The sequence below is a fragment of the Agelaius tricolor genome, unplaced genomic scaffold, assembly GCF_023055355.1.
Source record: "Agelaius tricolor isolate 1412-34295 unplaced genomic scaffold, bAgeTri1.0.p SCAF_6, whole genome shotgun sequence".
Lineage (NCBI taxonomy): Eukaryota > Metazoa > Chordata > Aves > Passeriformes > Icteridae > Agelaius > Agelaius tricolor.
The window spans coordinates 21,571,938-21,593,420 of NW_027269266.1; the positions used below are offsets into that span (position 1 = coordinate 21,571,938).

At 36.9% G+C, this 21,483-nt stretch overlaps 1 protein-coding gene across 1 annotated transcript; it reads right to left on the reverse strand.

Moving 5' to 3' along the window:
- Positions 1-737: 737 nt before the first annotated feature.
- HEPACAM2 (HEPACAM family member 2) lies at positions 738-21,171 on the reverse strand. Its single transcript, XM_071429929.1, has 9 exons — positions 21,102-21,171; positions 15,277-15,627; positions 13,913-14,197; positions 7,626-7,922; positions 4,651-4,776; positions 4,545-4,569; positions 4,385-4,422; positions 3,000-3,073; positions 738-854 (listed from the first exon to the last, which is right to left on the reverse strand). The coding sequence occupies exons 1-9, from the start codon at positions 21,169-21,171 to the stop codon at positions 738-740; spliced, it is 1,383 nt and encodes a 460-aa protein (XP_071286030.1).
- Between the last annotated feature and the right edge of the window lie 312 nt (positions 21,172-21,483).

Here is a 21,483-nt window from a genome sequence, read left to right on the forward strand (position 1 = left end):
AAAGTCTTGTGTGCTGTTCTTAATTTGTAAGAAAGACTATATTCACAATAGATTTATGGCAGCTATACCACAATTACAAAGACTTTAGTGTATTCACCCTTCTTATGCTAGGAAGTGATATACAGGAGGTGATTTGAACAAAACCAGGTCTATGAGACATAAGCACAACGTGCTGTGGCCTTCCTGGTATTGAACTCAGCAAAAGTGTTTCTGTGGGGTTCCCAGCCAGGGTAACACACAAGAATTCTTTTGCTCTAGAGACATTGCTTACTTAAGTATGTCTGTTAGTATTTCAGTGACTATTTTAACAACCACTGATTATTATTTAACTGGCCAGTTTCAACATTGCAAAAATGCCCGCTCTAATTCTACTTGGCACATGGCTGAGAGGTCTGGAGGCCATGCTACCAATAAAACTGCTTTGATTGAATATTTAGCCTATTCAGTAGGATGTGCTGATGTTTCAGTGCCCTATTAAATTCAGTGGGAATTTTAATTTGAAGATCCCACCTTTTGTTTTTTACACTTTGACAAAACTGGTGTAATGAAACAACTAAATGGAGCCTTGAGGAAAAGATGGGGATTGGATAGGAAATGGTGGAGGAATTAAGGTAGCTTTTATCTTTCCTTCCATAATCCTCTGAGGGGAATCCAAAAACAGCTACCAAAATGCAAATTGTTCTGGATGCAAAAGTATTTGTCTTTGAGCTGCCACGTGAGTGAACACAGTCTGTAACTTACTGTTGGTGGTCTTGTTCTGGCTGCTCAGGAATGTGCTGAATAACTTCATAAACTGTACTTAGCATATCCTGGCCTGCGACAAAGTCAGGGCCAGGAACAGATTGAGTTGAAACCTAAAACCAAAAAAGTGTATTCCTACTGTAAGTACAAATATGAAAAGATTCAACAGAAATTAAACTGTTAATGTAACCTGTAACTTTTTAAACTTTTCATCAAAGTTTTGCTCGTGGATTGAACAGGAAATCTCTGCTAGTTTACATTTCATTTTCAGTAAGTTCTTGTCACATTAATAGTAAAGCAAGTATTAGTTTTAAATTCATTTAGCCCCTTTAAACACTTAGGATGCAGCTTTTTGCATTTAAATACTGCAAATGCTTTATATTAATGTACCACAAGTCAAGAAAGGAACATTTAATAAAGAGAAAAGCAGGAGAACAGACAGTAAAAAAGCAGTAAATATTCAGGGCTTGAGTTCAGCATAAAATTCCCACTGGCCTGTCAAAGAGAGAGAAATGCATGGAATTTCCATAAATCAAGTAATATTGATTGTTCAGCACATTAAGTATATTAATTTCCTCTTATGTCATGACAACAGATTTACCTAGACTCAACATCCATAAGGAATTATCAATCTTTCTGCCTATACCCAATCTCCAGTTCTTCATTATCTACACTTCCTTATTTTCTCCTTTCTCTGCTGACTAAAATGAATCAGTGGATCAAATGCTGACTTTATCTGCAATGCCATACATTTGAGTAGCTGAACATAAATGAGTAGAGTTTCTCCTGTTTCTTGAAATTTTACTGGAAATTATAGTAGATTTCATTGCTTGTACATCCATCCTGTTGTTCTTGGCACTGCTCTCTCCCTCCTGACCTCCTAAGGCCCTGATCCTGCCAGAATGTGATATTGTGATATGATCAGCTTAAGAGATATAGAATCATAGAAGGTTTGGGTTGGAAGTCCCTAAAGATCATCCAGTTCCAACCCCTCTGCCATAGGCAGGGACATCTTTTACTAGATCAGGTTGCTCACAGTCCAATCTGACTCTGAACACTTCCAGGGATGGGGCATCTGCAACTGAGACAACTTTCAGTTGCCTCGCCATCCTCACAAGTAAAGAATTTATTAAATCTAAATATACCCTCTTTAGTAATAAAATAATATTGCAGTGTGCTTAAGGCTGTGATGATCTAGGGCCTGATCTCTAAACTTAATAAGCCTCTTACTGGCACAAACTGTAGCAGAAGCAGTTCAGCTGCTTTGTTTTCTATAAGTCTTTTATCTCTGCTGCTGTAAAAGTTTGTCCTCTCCACTGCCATTTGCAGTAGCACTTTAGCACTATAAATGTATATTTCAAACATATAACTCCATCAGAGAAGGTAAATTAATCTATGACTGTTTTTTAACATGATGTATTATGAGTACTAATCATAAAAATAAATTAGGTGTGACAATGTAACCATGCTTTAAGAGCTCTCCCTTACCTGACCAGATTGATGCCCTCCAAAGTTACAAGATTACATTGCTGACAATTTTCCCTAGCAAAGAGAATGTCTTTATTCTCTTTCCTTCCAGTTTTACCATTGTCCCTAAATATTATGGCTCTGTTTCTGATTTATTTTTGGTCCTTTTACACTATATCAGAATGGTCTCCAACTGCTATGCAGTAATGTCAGCAAGGACAATGCAAGGAAGCAGCAAATGTTGCAGGATTTCTTTTCTGCTAGCAAAATTCCTATGCTTAACTCCTACCCTACAATACACAAAACCAACTAAATAATTTTTGTGAAACACAGCCATGACTTAGCTTGCATTTACACTTGAAATAACTCCCTGAGATTTTTCTGCACTGCCAGGGCTGAATGTTGCAAGAGCAGAAATATTAGGGTCAAGGGAGAAAATGGCATTACAATAAGCACGCTTGCCTGTGTGACACAAGTGGTTCAGTGCTACTCAACTACCCAACATTATTAATATTCTTTTAATATTCTTTTAATATAGGGTAGTTGAATGGAGATTGCTGTCTTTAGAGCTTGGTTATTCCTTACTTCACTATGTTGATTATGAAGTACTGAACTAGTGACACAGGAAAGAAAGAGCAAGTACTGGGTGAACAACAGCCATGAATATGATGTCATACAGACATCCATAAAAAGCAACAGAAGCAAACCTACAGAAAGATTCCTGTGCAGATATTTTGTATACCTAGAGAAACAGAAGAGAAACTGTCTGTTTATGATGTAAAATCACATACCCTAGAGCCACTGGTAAGATCTGGAAAAGTGATGAACTCATATATCCCAAAATCATCCAAAGCACTTTCATGTCCTAGAGTTAGAACACAGATTTAAAAAAAAAAAGAGATGTAATATCAACCTGGAAAATAATGACTGGCAAGGTATTTTGTCCTAATTTTTAAAACACCCAAATACTGCTTATATGATCTGCTTTAGACCACTTCCCTGCTGAGCTCCTCAGCTGGTGTGGAGTGAGGCAGGAGAGCTGCAGAGCTGGTGCTTGGTACTTGGTGATTTCCCACACCTTGGACCAAGTGAGGAGCCTCTTGATAACTTCAGCAACACTTTTGGTAGAGACATTCATACTCTTTATTCTGGAAGGCTAAAATGACCCATTTACTTTCATTTCCCATAGAAAAGAGGCTGAATAAATAAACTCAGCAGCTCTACAGTGTAGTGAAGCTGTACCACCTGAATGTTTTACAATTCTGAGAATAATAAAAGGGAACATGGTACCTATAGATGTCACATTATTATTTGGGACTTCAGATACACCTTGTATTTAGGTGTATTTAGGTGTAGTTAGCCTACCCTCCCAGTGTCCAGGAGATATGAGGCTCTTGGTAGTCTCTTGGGCATCATTTCACATCAAAGGTTGCAGCACTAAAAACAATGATGAATTTCTATCCTTTGCTATGACTTTGATGGACCCTCTGTGCTCAGGTGAATGTCCTACATTCCTAAGCTTCATATACTTCCCTCTAGATGTGCATGTAGCAGTTTATGGTCTGCTCTGATGCTTTGGTAGAAAGGAATGGGAATAAAAGTGATATCCTTCCAGAAGATGGCTGGTCTCTAGCACCTTCTGCCTAGGATCAGGTGGGAAGTATTGTGGAGGGAAAAGAGGCAGTGAAAAAAACCACTCTGGAGCCTGATAACACAGACAAAGGCAGTACAGAATATGATATAAGGTTATATATGTATACTGCAATGTCATTAACTCATGATTTTGATAACAACTGATGCCATGAACATTTTCAGTTGTAATCCTTCCATGGTGTATCACCTCTTACTGCTATCCCACAATAACACTGATTTAAGTCATATTGGTGACAACAGTGGAATACAGGTATTCCAATCCCAGAATACTGGGATTAACAGGTAGAATTCACAACAACAGTACATACAGTACATACAGTACATACCCAGGCATGAGTTAAACCCATGCTGATTTCTCATTTAGGTCTGATCTTAATTAAGCTATCATAGAGGTGCGCAACCCAACATAAAAACACACTTTTCTTCCTTTCCTTTTATTTTTTTTTTCTGTATTTTTTGATGCTATTTTCTTTTTCAGGAATGGACTTTGACCTTATGCTCACACTTATTTCATTAGCATTACCTGAAAATGCCTGTGCCTTTCTGTAATCAGCCTCTGCCCTAGAAAATATAAAAATGTTTCTCAGTTTGACATCATAAACCAAGGAAAGAAAATTAACATGATAAAATGCAATTCTCTAGATGGAAAGTCCTTTTAGACATAAGATGAATTGTTTTTCTACCTGCTCTGTAGCTTCTGTTGTATCACTGAAAAGAAGAAAAAAAAAATTATTCTTTTTGCTTCAAGGGTCCAAAAGAAGAGCTGGACTGTGCTTAACTTTTACATACCTTTATGTGGCTGATATCTTTTCCATAGGAATAAAAGGGCCATAGCTAGGATCAAAAATAATGAAATTCCTGTTATTACTGCAAGAGAAGACAAAGATTTTCCTTTCTGGGCCAGCTTTTCCAACCCTGTGACAAAGAAGATGAGTACTGTATTTAGTTCCTTGTTCTTTATAATGTGCTACAATGACACTGAAAAATGCATATTTTAAAATTATTCTGAAACTAGTAAACATGCATAGAGATACAAAGCAGATGTAAAATTTGGGTCTTGTTTAATGGGTAGCATTTATTTTCCCCCACAGATCTGAACTGTAAAAGCAATGATATGCGTATCAGAAAGGATGTCAAAGCAGATTAGTGCCTAGAGCTAAATGGAAGTCAGTAAACGTAAGCTACAAATTACAGCATCAAAAAAAGAAAATGCATATTATAACTTGAGGTATAGAGAAACTGAACAACCAAAAAAGAGAGTGAGAGAACAATTTGTGCTAGATTGGAGGGAAATCCTCCTAGTAGTTGGGAGCTACAAAGTAGGAGAAGACAACTAAAATCCATTTGACTTTTTGTAAAGATTTTTAGATCACTGACAGTCTGGTTATTTATCAAACCACATCTGAAACCAATAAATATCACAGAATCACAGAGTCAGGCTGGAAAAAGACTTCTAAGACCATTAAGTCTAACCTATCACCAAAGATCAACATGGCACTAAGTTCTATGTCCAGTCTTTCCTCAAACACCTCCAAGCATGGGGACTCCACCACGTTGTTTGTATTAATTTCAAAATATATTCAAAATATTTCTTTCCTTTGCTCAAGTCTTTTGCTGGAATATGCATTAGCAGGACTTTTCCAGCAGGATATTCTGGTACAACACATACACAAATTGCATATAATTACATACCTAGAAGCACATGGAAAACATTTGTAATGAATTTGCAAAGACAAGAACGTGAAAGTTAGGAAGTGCCAGACATATCTGCTTGTGCAGTCTTAATTTCCTCCTTTTGCTCTGAATTGTGCAGAATTCATGTAATTAAAGGACAAGGCACAATCCCTACAGGTAAATTAATGTTGCATATTTGCTAGTGCCAGATTTATTAGTACAATTAAAATGTGTATTATTTAGCTGGATGTGTTCCCAATAGTCGATGAACTCCTGTGCAGAGGGCTGCTTACATCTACTTAGACCTCCATGCAATTCACTGGCATTGTGCTGGCTACATGTGCAGTGGTTTTCATGAAGATTAAATATGAGGATTTCTAGAAAGATGTGTCCTAAAGATACGGGAAAATAAATCACTGCAATTTCACCACTTTTTTAAATAGTCCCTCGGTGTACTGCTTTCCTTAGGAAGAAAAAGCCCAGATGCTGGAGAATCAGATGAGTCCTTAAAATTGTTCCTTAATGTGAGTAATTTCAAATGTAGACTCAATAAATCACATCTCCATAGATATATCAGTGCAGAAAACAAAGACATGCTCTCTGCATGCATTTAACACACTCAAACTGACTAACCTTGAAAAGTGAGCAATGACAGGTGTACGTGAGATACCTCATCTTATTTTAGAATCTTCACTGAAAATGGGTAACAATTTAGTGAAACTATTGATATAACTATAACTTATTAAAATAATTGTTTCCTAGATAATTTTAAAAATTAATTAGGCAGCTGTCTATAGCACCATATAGGTGAGTTTTTGTCCCATGGGGAAGTTGTGTAAGGTTTTCTGAAACATCAGAGTTCCTATTGTTTCTGAAAATGGGGTTTCCGCTATTTTGAATGACATAGTCCAGCCTCTGTATCTAGGATTATGGGGGTAAGGAAAAGGAATATGGACAATTTTCATAGTCTTTGCTTAGTATGCTTATTCACTTGCAATGTGAATTTAGCCTGAGCAGCATCACTGAGAATGAACTGTGTGTGAATTCATACTTCTTAGAATCAGTCAGTGCTACTGTGCAAAGTGTAGCCTTGACATCTCCATTTAGTGCTATTTGAATAAACACTCATCTAAAAGAAAATTGCTCCAGAGGGGGGAAAATATATTTTTCTATTTTTAAATACACTAGATAAAATGTTTCAATAAGATGTAAGTAAAATATTTGTAATTAGGAAATCTACTATTTTAAGTGCAATCAACCATGGAGCTGTGGAGTCTTCCCTCCTCTTTGGCCTTTGAAAGGAAATCTCAGCTAAATATTACATGAACTTCCTGGAGAAATGTCATGTTTATTTCTATAAACACATAGTTCTGGTTGCATTTTCTTTCACTAGTTACCACAATATTTAGTTTTTAAATGTGTTATTCTTACTATGAAATTGCAACCTGTATTCCTCCCAGCATACTGAAAGCCCTGGATTCATGATGAATCAGTAAATAGCCTGAATCATGGACAGATCTTCTTGTTTACCAAACTAACAAATTTCTTAGCTCTTTGCTCAGCCCACGTGAAATTGCTTTGTTAAATCTTCTAACAGGCAATCTAGTAATTCTTGTTGAACATTAATAGCATATGTTCCTTATCTGAAAATACTTGTATTCATCTATATTGAGAAGAGACATCAGACTTCCTTGATATCTTGTTCTTTGCTCTATGCTTCTGGAGATTTTCAGAAAAACTGCTTTATTGCTATTGAACACAATCAGACAGGAGCTGAGGTTATACTGTAGGAGCAATGAAGGTATGTGTTCTTCAGAACCCAGCAATCAATCCAGAGATTCATAAATATGACAAGGAAATAATTTACATGAACATTGTAATAAAATCTCACCAAATTTCAGTGTCCTAGTGGGTTGTGCTCCAAGCTGTGTCATGCAGCAAGTAAAACCTTATCCCACAGAATGTCCAAAAGCCCCTTTACCATATTCTTAGCAAGACCTAAATTTCAACACATATTCTAAGAACGACTTCCTTTTTCTGGGGCATCCACTCAGATGTTACACTTTCCAGCAGTAAGGATACATTCTTACCTACAGACGTAACAACAACTGTGAAGTGAGTTTCATCCCGTTTGCCAGTCACGTTGTTGAAAGCACAGCACATGTAGTCCATTGTCTTCTGGGCCGCTTTATCAGATACAACTTCCAGATGGGGTCCATATTTGATTACTTGAGTGATATTGTCATCCCTTTGAATCCATGAATAAGTATTTGGTGGATTTGAATCTGCTGAGCAGTCAAACAGTACAACTTGCCCCACGTCCACTGTAAACACTGCCCCTATATTCAGACCTTTGTCTGATTTGACTCTAAGTCCATAAGGTCCATCTGCATTGGGAAAAAAAGCGAAATACAGTGAGAAAATGAAAATTAAAGTATATAATTAAAAACTAATCAGAAGTGTATCTCTAAAGTTGGAATATTTAAGTTAGACTAGCCTTTAGAATGGCTGGCATTCAGTCATTTCAATGAAAAGGCTTTCAGTTCGATAACTGGATCTGTGCTTAGCTCAGGCTACACCCACTTAATACTGGTCTAATTGCTGTTTAAGGAAAAAGCATGGGTCTATGTATTTCTCAGTATGATAAAAAGAATGAAAATGGAAATCAGTCAGATTTCTATGAAGTAAAGAAGCATGCCTTCTTCAGGAGCATATTTGATTTCTACTTCAATGCCAAACTTACTGGCATAAGTAATTTCCCAAAAAATTTAAAAGTGAAGAAATTGGCCTTGTAATGTTACCTTCACTGCAATAATTTACAGTATAAAAATTATTTAGGGAACTAACTTACAGGTATAATATTGAGTGGGGTGTGCCTTAGATGAATTCAGAAAAAATTTTCCATTAATGGCTGCCAGAATAAACTTTAACTTTCCTCCTATTTTAGTAGGTTTATACTACTAAATAATACTTTAAATAATTAAATAATTTAAAATACTTAAATAATTACTACTGTAATTATGCTTTTTTTCAAGAGCAAGTTCTTGTACTGAAAGTTGTTTTTCTGAATATAATTAGAAGAAGCATATGTTGTTCTAAAGTCATGTGTTCATTACCCAAAAATTGAGCAGATGAGTATTTTTAGTGCAATCTGCATAGGAAAATGAGAAGGGGAACAATATATTTAAATATTATAAGAATATTTCTCATACTGTTTTTACTCGAACATTTCAGATCATTGGGGCTTTTACATCTTTACACATTAAAATGATTTTTACAGTTACTTAAGTATAGAAATTTACGTAGAGAATATAATAATTAAGTATGCCTTTTTAATAGCTTTTTATAGTTAAAAAAACAAAACTAAAAACCCCTAATAATTTTAATGTTCTTGATTCCCTGAGGACTTGCATGAATAATCAAAAATGCACAGACCTAATACGACAGAGCAAAAGAAGAAAATATGTGGAGTATTCCTTTGGTAGGATCCCTGAAGATCAGTAAAGCTACCTCATACACAAAGGTGTAGCAAAAACAGGCACAGTACTGTGCCCATTGCAGACAGTGGAATCTAGTAAAATCTCCACCTTCCTGTGGTTGTCTGTGAGAATTAAGATAATGTAGCTGGGTTTAAATGGGAAAATCCCTGCTACATGAAACTGCACACTTGTATATTTCAGACTTTATTTCCCACCAGGAAATTCAGGACCATGTTAGAATGTTCTCTAATACACACTTCTATTTACTGTTTGCCTTTTTTTATGAGACTTATTTATTCTTCAAGAACACCTCAGCCACCAGCACATAGCACAAACCAGGCCATTTTCTGTGCACCTCTGTGTTTTTTTCTGTTTGTTCAGGCTTAGACAAGAGACCATAGACCACCACATATGACCTCAGTTTAGTTCACTTTTAAGTAAATATCCATATTTCACAACATAAACTTGTCAATCTTTTAATTTTCTCTATTTATTTCCTAGAGGTAAGCTTTTTGCAGTCTCATTTTAAGGAATGGCCAAGGAATGGCATAATATTTTCTTGGGAAATGCAATACAAATTCACTTCAGCATGAATTAGTGCTGCTCGCACCTACATTGCAGTGGCCACTCTGAAGAATCATGGCTTTTCTTTTCACAAGTTCTAGATGCTGGGCTGCTTCCTCACAGGTTCTGCAGCTCCTGAGTAATTTGCTTTATTGTCTCCAAGAGCCAGCTGACCCTGTAATGACCATTTCTGTGAAGTACAGACCAATACCTCACTCTTTTGGCTTGGCTGGCCTCACTTGGGCTGCATGTTTCTGTGGAAGGGGAACTTTTCACAGGGGCTCACCTCTTATGGGTATTTACTTCCCTTTTTTTCAGATCTGAAAGGAGAAGGGATGTACTGGCCTTTGATGTTTTTCATAAATGAATTAAAGCCCCTCACAAACTATGTATAGGTAGGAACATACTTTTTTTAACTTTTCAGAGCAATTCAGTGGTTCTTCCAATCCAATTCTCCCTTCTTAGGAGAATTCTCTTTTATTTTCACAGGTAATATGACTTAGATATGTGTTAACAGAGATTATTGGTAAGAATAGGTGACTGGTTTACATGTTCTCCTCACTGTAGTGGGTGGTTTGCCACAGTCTGCAAAAGAATTGGAACTGAGTTCTGCTTTTCTATCAGTATCATAACTGTGCAGCATAAAGAGATAACACTGAGAACTATATTTTAATGGAAGCTGCAAGTTGAAAGAAATCACTATACAAACACTGACACTCACTGGCTTGGGAAGTAAATTGGAAAAAACCAGAGGGGTTATCTTAAGAAATAGCCAAATCTTGGCAAAATCTGAAAAGTGAAGTCAACACAAGGATTGGGTAACTTTTCTGCTTTGCCTGGAGCAATATTTTGCCTCTCCTGGGCATTGTGTACATCAAGGTCCCTAAACAATGGGTAACTGACAGTTATATACAGATTCAAGGATGATTCTGAAAAGTAGACAATTAACTATTCTCTCACTAGTACTAAGTATATTCTATCTTTTGGAAGACTTGAGGAAGAAAATTCCACTTAGCCTGCTGAGTTCAACTCCATCAACATGGTACAACAGTGTCTGCTGCAGCCTACAGGAAAGCAGCTTCTTCCAGTCTTGAAATAATTTGTTTCTGAGTCACATAACTGCAATAGCCATGTTCCAGGCTGCATTATCATCATAACTAATGGAGAAGCAGGATAATATTAATAAGACATGAATTAAAAACCACTTTTCATACTCAGTAACAACCCACAATTATAGCCTTCATGGATCCCTCAGCTCTATTTTCCCTTTCCAGAATTGCTCTCTACAGAAGACTGCCTCTTGTCTCAGTAAAACCAGTTAACTAAATGATGTGTAAAAGAATAAATCAATCTTTCTGAGTAACAATTTACTGCTCCATGGGAATATTTCCAATTGCTCCCATCACTACGAGACTGGTGCAGTTTCCAAGCAGATGGCAGGTATTTACCATGAGCGACCTTTTCTTTATCACCTCCAGTAACTCCCCCACAGCAATGACATATGGCAGAGAGAGATCCTGGGACCTGTTCTGGATTGTTATTGGCAACTGGGAGCTGGAAGACAAAGTACTTCTGCAGGCAGAGGCTGAACCAAATTAGGTGACTTCATACAGCTCAGGAAGTAAGACCCCAACTCCCATCACTGACTTGGATATAGAGAATATCACAGGTATTTGAAGTCTTTCAGCATTGCATTGTTTGCTCTTAATACCTTTTTTCAGATTTTACATTATACACAAAGCAAACCCTCAGTTCTGATGAAGGACATTCAGAAAATGCATATACAATAGTATTTACACACATAGAGAAAAAGTGAATCTCAAGGTTTTTGATAAGGCTGTATATCACAACCATTTAAACAGCAAAAGATTCAAGAAATGTGGACACATTAATAACTTTGAGATTTTAAAAGTCTGGTAAACAGTAGGTCAAAACCAGGTTTCTAGTTTAGAACTTAGACAGATTTTTCAAATTTACTGAAAAATGCATGTAATTGAGTGAGGAAGAAGGGGGGAAGCAGTGCCAGAGCTGGGACTGAAGGGTACACACGTTGTCAGAGCAAGTGTCCCAGACACCTGCCAGTGCCATCAGTACTTTGGAGACAATCCCATGTGTAACAGGTCAGAAATTCAAATCTCACATGAACTGTGCAACAAACAGAGCTGTCTGAAAGGTAGCAAGGGTGGCAGATGCTTTTCTAGCCTGCCCCGACTTCATTGCGTGGGAAGGGGCTGTCAGGCTGGATACAATGTCCCAAGTTCTGTGTAGGTACTCTTTGAAGACCGATCTGTATAAGCCCAATTCACAGCTCATTAAAGTGAGAAACAGCAGTAGAGGAGGAGAATTCATACACATTCAGGTGTCATTCTTAGCACTTTAAGTACATAAGTGAGCTGAGATTGTGACTCTACAAAAGCAGGCATTTAAAAATGTGCTACCTTGAGGAGAGAATGTGATTGATTTTTTTTTTTTAATTACAGAAATGATAAGTTAAAGCTCTATCAGTGCTGGTTATTTCCTTGTTTATCTTGATTCCTCTGTCTAATGAGATGGAAGCTCAATTAATATTTGCCCTGTTTAGGACTCTGCACCTGCTTCTTAATCTTCAAGTCTGCACTGTTGTCAATTTTATAAGCTACACATAGGCTTATATCAGCTCATATCTAACAATGTCCTTGTTAATCCTTGCTTATTTAGGCAGTCCTTTTCTCCTGCAGAGACCCACCCCCTCCCCCAATACTTCAGATGGAAGTCATCCTCTTATCCAATGAATTCTTCCAAGTTATAACAAAAATCTCTGAACAACTAGCAGAATAGACAATCAGAAATGAAAAGAGATGAAAGGAGGAGGAGGAAAATATAAGAGGTAAAGATGTAAGAGATGTAGGTTCTGAATATGTTGGTAGTGCAATCATAACAAGTTGAGCATAGGCTGCCTACCAGCTGCCAGAAAAGCAGGAAAAAGCTGCAGGGAAAAGCAGGAATGAACACCAGCCCTTGGCTGGACAGGAATTCAGTTCCAGTCCTTGCAGTGTCCCTTCCAGACTAGGCCATGGGGTAAACTGGCTATATCTGAATAGGACTGGTGACAAAGTAGGTCCTGGCCTTTCAAATTTCAGCTCTCCTCTGAGAAGAATAATTTGATCCCTGAGGACATGAGGATTAGAGCATAGCAGGTGACATATGTGTAGCATGTGCTACTTGAAAACTGAGGAGGCACTGGAAATTCCTGACATGGACCAAAATGAGGAGGCTCTAAGATTTATTGTATAATTGTTGAATGGTGATTAAATCTTTTGTTTCCTCCAGCTCAATTAGATTCTCAGGTGCTTTCATTTCCAATCAAAATACCTGCCACCTTATGGTTTGTTCTTCTGTCAAAAATGGTCTTTCTGCAACTCTTCTTGCTCCCTCATGTTTCCCATTTGATGTGGAATGCAATAACTTTCAGCTCTAATTTTGCTAAGCCTGACTGAGGTTTCTGGGTCTCTTCTCCATTCCTGTCTTTCTTTCTTTCCAGTTCAAGATCAGCGTTCTGGGATCTGCAGAGACAGCATGAAGTATTGCACATGTGGTGCTATCTTCTGTGTGCCATTAGCATTCCCTTTGTTTCCTGGCTGGAAATACATTTCCCACTCCCCTAGAATTAAATAAGTCTCTCTCATGCCTGAATCGTGCTGTCAGTTCATAGATACTTGGTGACAGCTCAATCACCTAGGGTCACTGCCTTGATTATTTTCTAATCAATCTCAATCTTATCAGCAGAAGTTCATGTTTCTTATTCTCTGAAAGGGCATGCCCATTTAGTTTTTTACTAGCAAATCTCATCCCAGCTCTATTACTCTGTCAAAGTCATTCAGTCCTCCTATTTAATGTTGTAAATTAACTTCATTGAGATACTCCCTATCTTCTTTCTGGTGCCATGAATGGAAGTATTAAAAAAGACTGGACTTGAAATGATCTTGAGGAAACCCACTAATACCAGTTCTTCAGCCTGGTACTTCCTGTGCTTAGCTTTTTGGTACTTCATTCATAACAACATTTTCATGTATAATGATCTCATTATTTTTTTCCTTTGAGTCACATCTGAAGACATCTGTGGAAATTTTGAAGTTTCTATTTGAATTCTGCAGTTGAGACTGATCTTTACAACTACACAACACTAAATAACTTTATCCTGTCTTAAGTTAGAGCTATTACAAACAAGCTCATTTTGAATGCAAGCTCACATACAATGTTGACTCCATTGTTTTCTGCCTGTTTTCATATTTGGAGGCACTGCTTCCAGCAAAATCGTTCATACAAAGATAATAATGAATATTTCATATACTCACAATATATGGTTGGTGCAATTATCTCACTTTCCATTGCACTGACAGGGTTAGATACCAGACAGCTGTAATTCCCAATGTCTTCTTTTACTGCAGGCACAATTAGAAGTGTAGCATTGTTTGATGAAAAGATATAATTACGGCCAGCATGAAGACACTTCCCATTTTTCATCCACTGGTAAGCTACCCTTGTACCTCTATCCACAATACATTTTAGGGTAATATTCCCTACATACTCCACTACTCCTGAAGATGGTTCAGTACGTACAGTTGGCTTTGTGACTGGAACTGTAAAATAAAGAGATATGAAGAGCTGTTAAAGTGACAAGCCATTATATTACAGTCTTCACGGTCAAGGTGATTCAAATAGCAATCATAAATATTTCTCTAAATTACTACTATTTTAAATTTTATCTCTTAAATGCACTTAAAGGTTAAAAAAGGAAGGCCATATTCTCAGCTGGTGACTGTAAGAATTGTTATGGGACATAAATAAAACCAGACTGTTTTTATTACTGGTAATAGGATAAAAACTTCAGTCACGTGTACCACGGCCTCTTGCCTTATATACAAATCACTGAGTCCATAGAAATGAAAAGAGCACAAAGCATGACACCACCCAAGGTGTGTGAGCTTAGCATGGCTGCCCACAGCTTTGCCCACACTGGGCACCACTGAAATCTGGCCAAACTGTCATGAGGATGTCTGCAGATTGGGATGGCTTTGGGAGTTAAATGGCACCTACAACTTTGTCACCTCAAGATGTCATTCATCTCATTCCTTCCAACCCTGAACCCTTCAGTTACAGGATTCCCTCTGTATAATCCAGAAATTACTGAAGCCTCTTGTCATCCTTTTAGATAATTATTTTCCAATTTTTTTTTTAAAGTCCCCAATACAAAGAACAGAGGCTAAAGAGGGAAATTCACTAAATTTGTGAATTCAGATCTAGGCTTCTTTTACAGACTACAGTCACCAGCAAAAGTCAATGGCTCCTCTTTGTTACAGGAGGTAAAGTTGTTCAGGGAAAAAGACTATTTGAAATTCAATGCATCCTCATGATAGCACAGCAGAAACTTATGAAATCTGTTTGTCTAATGTCTAAATTATCTTAAATGTTTCTATGCCTCTTCACTTTTTTACTTATGATATAGTAACATCAATCAATATATTAATTTTCTTTAAAGATAACATATTTTTGTATTCCCTCCACCAGCAGTAGAAAAATACATAACTTAATTGTTTGCATTTATTCATGTATGGTTGCATTAAATGAGACACCATTGCAACTGGATGCTAAGAACCAAGACTTCAAAACTGTTGCAATTTTATTTTCAAGATGAAGATACTATCTTTTTCTAACTTACCATCAACAACTACTTGAATCTTTTGACTTGCAGCTATGGTCCCATTTCCACGGACATTGACTTTTACAATGTAATTGCCCTCATCACTGAGATGCAATGGGTTAATCTTCAAAGATGCATTCGGTGGCATAAGGGTAAACTTGTGCTGGTATTCCAAGTCTGGAACTACTCTTTGATTTACAGAGCCAAGCAAGTATTTTGGATTACTTTGAGACCTCTCAAAAAGCCAAATTATTTGGATTTCAGAAGCTGTAGCATTGAAATTGTAGTCAACAGAAAGATGAAGTGGTTGCCCCTCAATACCATGGATGGTATGAGATGGTACTGTCAATTTTAAGGCAGAACAAATCCCTGCATAAAAATGAAAGAACAAACAAATAAACAAACCCAAAACACAAATGGAAACCCCAAAAAACTCAAACGAGAAATTCTCACAGTGAAAAAACTCTCTAGGTGAAAACTTACTTTTTTTTTTGCCTGTTATAATTCAGATTTTAAGTACGAAAGGGACAAGAGCTCATTGACCTTGGTGAAGCCGGAACTACAGAGCTCTAGCTTCATATTATACAAAAAGCCAAAGGAAGGGTCTTTTACTGATGAAATTTTGACAAAAATGAGATAATGTATATTTACCTTAATGGATAAAATATCTACCCTTTAAAATATTTCGTTTTTCTAGGTCTTACACTGTCTAACAGTCTTGGACTGTAAACTCAGTTTTTATGATTTTTTTCTGGGTTGGTTCAGCTGCAGAGGAACTTCTTAGGTACTCTGCCAGTTATACTAAGAAACTGACTGAAAATCTGACAAGCAGCACTTTCATGAATTCTGACTAAAACTATATATAATTATTATTGCTGACTGCTCTGTACCTGTAAGACTAAATTCAAGAAACAATACAAAGCTTACAAAATTCAAGCATTCCAGTCTTAGGAAATTGCCAGAATTAAGCCCTGCTGTTGATATGCACAGAAGTGAAATTTGCAGCCATGTGATTAATTCTGTTTTCCAAGAATTCTGTCTCAGTTACAGTGCAAAAAGGCCACTCCTTGGTTAATCACTGTCTTTCCCTTACATTTTTAAAATTATTTTTTCCTTGTGCTGGCCTAAGACATATTTATAGAACACTATTAAAGCTTTAGTCTCAGAACTAAGTGATTGATTTTCACATTAAGTTTTCCACGGCACTCATGAGAACAGCAATGATGTAAAGAATTGACATTAATGAACCGACCTCACAACACCATTTTAACTGATAGGACTTTGGAGATGAAGAATTTAAGCCCAGAGAAAATTAACAGCAAAAATACAGACTCATTTTGGATGATCAATTTGAAATATAAAGGATATGATTTTTCAAAATACATATAAAAACATTTTGGTATGTTCAAGATCAACTCCAATTGACTCTAGTTGCAGGTTTGATTGCTCAGATTTGTGTTCAATACTGCTAAAAAGCACACTGCAAGTGGTAAAAAAATCCTAGGAAAAAAGCAACCTCTTAAAAGCAAGAAATGTAAACACTGTGATGTAAGTAATCCATCTGCTACTGCATAAGAACACACTGGAGGCTGAGAATGCACTTCTCTGGACAACATGCAATGCTTTCACCATGCACCATATATCCTTTTTCTGCCAATGATCATTTTTGGTTGGACTTGATGATCCTTGAGGTCCCTCAAACTTAAGATTATGTGATTCTTGACAGGCTTCCAAATACCTGTAATGAAAAAGTAACTTCCCAGCTGATGTACATGGAATGCGTTTCTACCTGGAAAGATCTAGGTGGGTAGGGAAGAGCAGAAGGACAATGTATGAAAAATATGTGACTGTGCTCACTATAATGCAGAGTTAACTTTGTTTCTTACATTTCCTACTTTCATCTCATTATTCTTTATGAGAGAAATTGTTAAAGGTTCATTTATGTCTAATTTCCTAGGTTATGTGACAGAAAAAAAAAATCAATTCAGTAGCATAACGTGGTATCTGTAAATGTCTTTTGGGTTAGAATCATCAAATTTCAGTGCACAGTTGTTTGCCATGAGGTAATGGCAAAGCAAACTTGTTGGGGATAAGGGTGGGGACACAAAATGGGAGTGGTGGTTACAGATGCAGCAGTAATGCCAGTAAGTAATGTCAGAGCTACTCTGGAGTATGAGTGGACTGGCTCATGGGTAGCCAGCATGCTGTACAGAATCTACCCCAAAGAAGTAATTTTGTGGCTGGCTTCCCTTTTCATAAAGCTGAGCAATATTACACTCAGCTAAAGATAGCTTAGAGCATTTCTGAGGGCATGGCAGGGCAGCCAAAGGAAAACACTGCAGAATACTAACAGGGAAATACAAAAAGACAGTGAAACCCTTTAACAGAAGACCTGGCAAGCCCCCATTAATGGGGCTAAGGAGGAAGCAGACAGAGGGCTTCAGGCTGCATGGACTTTAATTTGCAAAGGACTGGCTGGGGTTCAGCTGAGATAGGAGAAGAACAGGGTAAAAAAAGAGGAAGAGTGTAGAAAAAATGCGGAGTGGCTTAAGTGGAGGATACATAGGACAGAGATGTTTACATGCTTAACTTTCTAGATGAAAAACCTAAACCAGATGATGCACATCAAATTGAAGCCTGCTCCTCTACCCCTTTTAAACAGTATTTGTAGCCTGTTATTCTTGCAATTTTCTAACACTGCACAACTATTCAAGGCTTGCAAGACTCTGGTTAACAGGACACATTAAGTATTTTGTTGGTTATTCTAACACTTCTCAGATGTTAATATGACAACATTACAGTACAAATCAGATTTAAACTGCTCTTGTCCACTTGAAAAAGAGAGAAAGATAGTTACTTCTCAGTAGAATCCTTCATGAAATATTTAATGCTAGAGATCTATTTCATATAACCAATTATATAACTACCCATTTCAATTTTTAGATTAACTGGAATAAAGTGAAACACATCTCTCAAACACAGAGAGATCTGTAATTAAAAGATCTGTCCATATACTTACTCATTTTTTATGTATGATGCTGTTCAATTTTTGGGTTTATTTAGCTGTCAATAGGTGATTGTGCTGTTGGACAACATGCTAGTAAAAGAAGCAGTGCAATCATAAAATATGGAAAACAAAGAATATTTCTCAAAGATCTGTTAATGCAAAAACTTAGCATAACCTAAGCAGGTCTTGTGGGCACCAGGATAACTGGGACCACCAGTATGGAAGGTGACAGCATAATAGAGTAATGAAAACAGAATCAGGTCTGGAAAATGTACTTTCATAGCAGCTAAAACCTGTTGGAATAGAAGCTGCAAATTAACTTTGTTACACTTGATTTACAGGAAAAATTTGCTCTGTGTAGTGTTCTGGAAAGACATTTTGATCTGCAACTAAGGAAATTCTTTTAGCTAGGACCAGAGGTGGTGAGGGCAGAAAGTCCATTTTCTCCCCAGCCCCTTCAGGAGTGGCTTTGGATAACTCCAGTTCTTTTTGCTCTCTCTGGCTTTGCTGGGGTGATTTTGTGGAGTGCCAACATCCCACAGGAGCTTCCCCATGGCTGGAGGGGCAAGGGAGAAGGCAGGCTGGGACTGGGGCAAGTTATTAGATAATGGTGCTCTGTGAAAGGCAAAGGTTTTATGGGAGCAGTGATGGAAATATTCCAGTCTTAGCAGAGATCATGTCTTCTGCAGTCTGGAATATTCTTTACTGAGAGGGCTATCCTCTTCATCAAAAGTGTTGTCAGGCATTCAAATGGGACACCCAGGGAAGTGGTAGAGTCATCTCCCTGGGGATACTTCAAAGATGCAGATGTGGCACCCAGGAACATGCTTTAATGGACAAATTTGCAGTGTTAGGTTTATGGCTGGTTTAGGGTCTTCCCCAACCTAAAGGGTTCTAAGATTCACTTGTATTAGACTAATTTTGATTTTTAATTTAAACTGGAGACTATTATGACTAATTCTTGAATTAAAGTTAATAGCAAAATCAAGCCAATGTGTCAAACTAAATTCATATTTTTCAGGGCCAAATTCCATAACATTCAAGCCTATCCCTACTGCTTTACAAATATAATACACTTGTTTTTCCCAAGATGATGAAATTCCAAACCTAACTTTTGTATAATGATTGTAAGGGCTGTACCACAACGACCTCCATTTGGAGCTCAGTGATCTGTGCTTTGCTTCCATTTCACATTGCTATCATCAGTATTAGCAAGCACAACAGAATTGTTGTTGACATAAAACAAGGGCTGCAGTTTTAGTTTAAATAAAAAACTATGACATAACTTTTGAGTTTATGGCACAAACTGAAACCTGCTTAGCGAGATTTTAGGATTCTCAGAATTTAACATGCACATCTCCTTGTCAAAGTGAGTTTGGATTCTCAACTGCTTTTCACCAGGATGTTCATTTAGCCCTTCAGCTCTCCTGAACTTGGTGCAAAATGTCACTAGATCAGTGAAATATATATTTTTTCCCCATTTTACAAGTATGTTCATTTATGGAACAAAAAACCCCAAACAACCCAGATGTAATGGTCCAGGAAAGCTGTAATTTCTAAAATGGAAAATTTGGGAATATTCTTGCCTAGATTGGGATTTTTCCCCAAGAAACAGTTCCAGTGAGATTTGTTACAGGATTTAATTTCATTTACTGAGGCCTTTAGTGGCCTTTGTGTCATGTCTCCAATGCACCTGATTCTCACCATGATATGAAGTATGGGCAGCACATTTCCTTTACTAGAAAATGTGTCTATCTGGGTACGGATGTAAGGCTTCATGGTGAATAAACCTGTACTCTAAGCACTCTGTTTGCATGACAATAACTCTTGCAGGATTTTAATGAAAAATATCCAATAAAGTGGTAAAGTAGACAAAGCACAAAATCACTGCTTTTTATCAATCAAACATTTTTTCATTTTTAAAGAAGAGATCTGATAATCATCATATAAAACATCAATCATTATGAAGCCAAAACTCTTGAAAAAATATTGAGCTCAAAATCAAGGAAACTAGGTGACTCTATAATAAGCTAGAACTGTGAGGTTCACAAAGAAGATAAAAATTATTCCTATACATGAAGGATTAGAGGAGGCACTACATTTGTAATATTATATATTTCCTCTGTTGACATTTACAAAACCAATTAAATATAGAAAAAGGTAATTACAGTAGTTTGTAGAAATAAGCTTATCTAACATTTGATTACAGGATATTTCTGTCAAAGTACATAGAACATCTATTTTTTATCCATTGCATGGATAAAAAATGCACTTACAAAAACTGCACACAGACACCAAACAAACACTCTGTTAATGGGGAGATATTCTTCAGCTGACTAGAAGCTTAATTTAGTTTCAATACCAATTAGATTTAGATGTTACATATAAATTAATTAATAATAAAGTGAAAAATAACATATCAGTGTTGTCTCAATAAATTGTTAAAGAAGTGTGTAACAGCTTCCTTATAATCTGGTTCAGAACCTGTCCAGCCTTACTTGTTAAAAAGAATGCACAACGTATATGTTACTCAATAAAATGTAATAGTATGTATTTAATCAATACCCATGTTTTACATGTAGTTTATGTGTATTCAATCAATGCCAAGTTTTACATAGAGATTATGTATAGCACTCATTTTTGCTCAGCTGCTAGAACTTTAGCTTCACTCATAAAACAAAGCGCCACTATCTGCTGAAAAGATTTTAGGCTACCTTCCTGAAATCAAGCATCTGACAATACAACAGAAATATCTTTAAATTTATAAAGATAAATCTAACAGAACCAATTCACATTTCCACAATGACAACCAAATATAATTAATACTGTATCTTACCTACAAGCAGAAAATATATTTTGCACTGTAAGTCCCAAAAGAAGTTGGCTAAAGGGCTCCATGAAAGCATCCTGTCCCACACAAATGCCACCCTCTCACACTAAGCCAGGGCTTGGACCTGCAGCTGCTGGTTTATTTGCTAGGGAAATTAGCAATGAGTTAACAGGTCCTATCCTGTCCCCTGCCTTAGGTGATTTGAATATGTGTATACAAAGAACAAAGGGAGTGGAGCACCTGTTAGATGAGGACCCATCTTCATTGCCTTTATTATAACCCTTCCCCAGCAGTCACAGCAAATATGACACAGAATGTAGTAAATGGGGCACACAATACAAAGTACATTTAATTAATAGAAGTAAGTAAACGCAGCAGGTGAACAGGT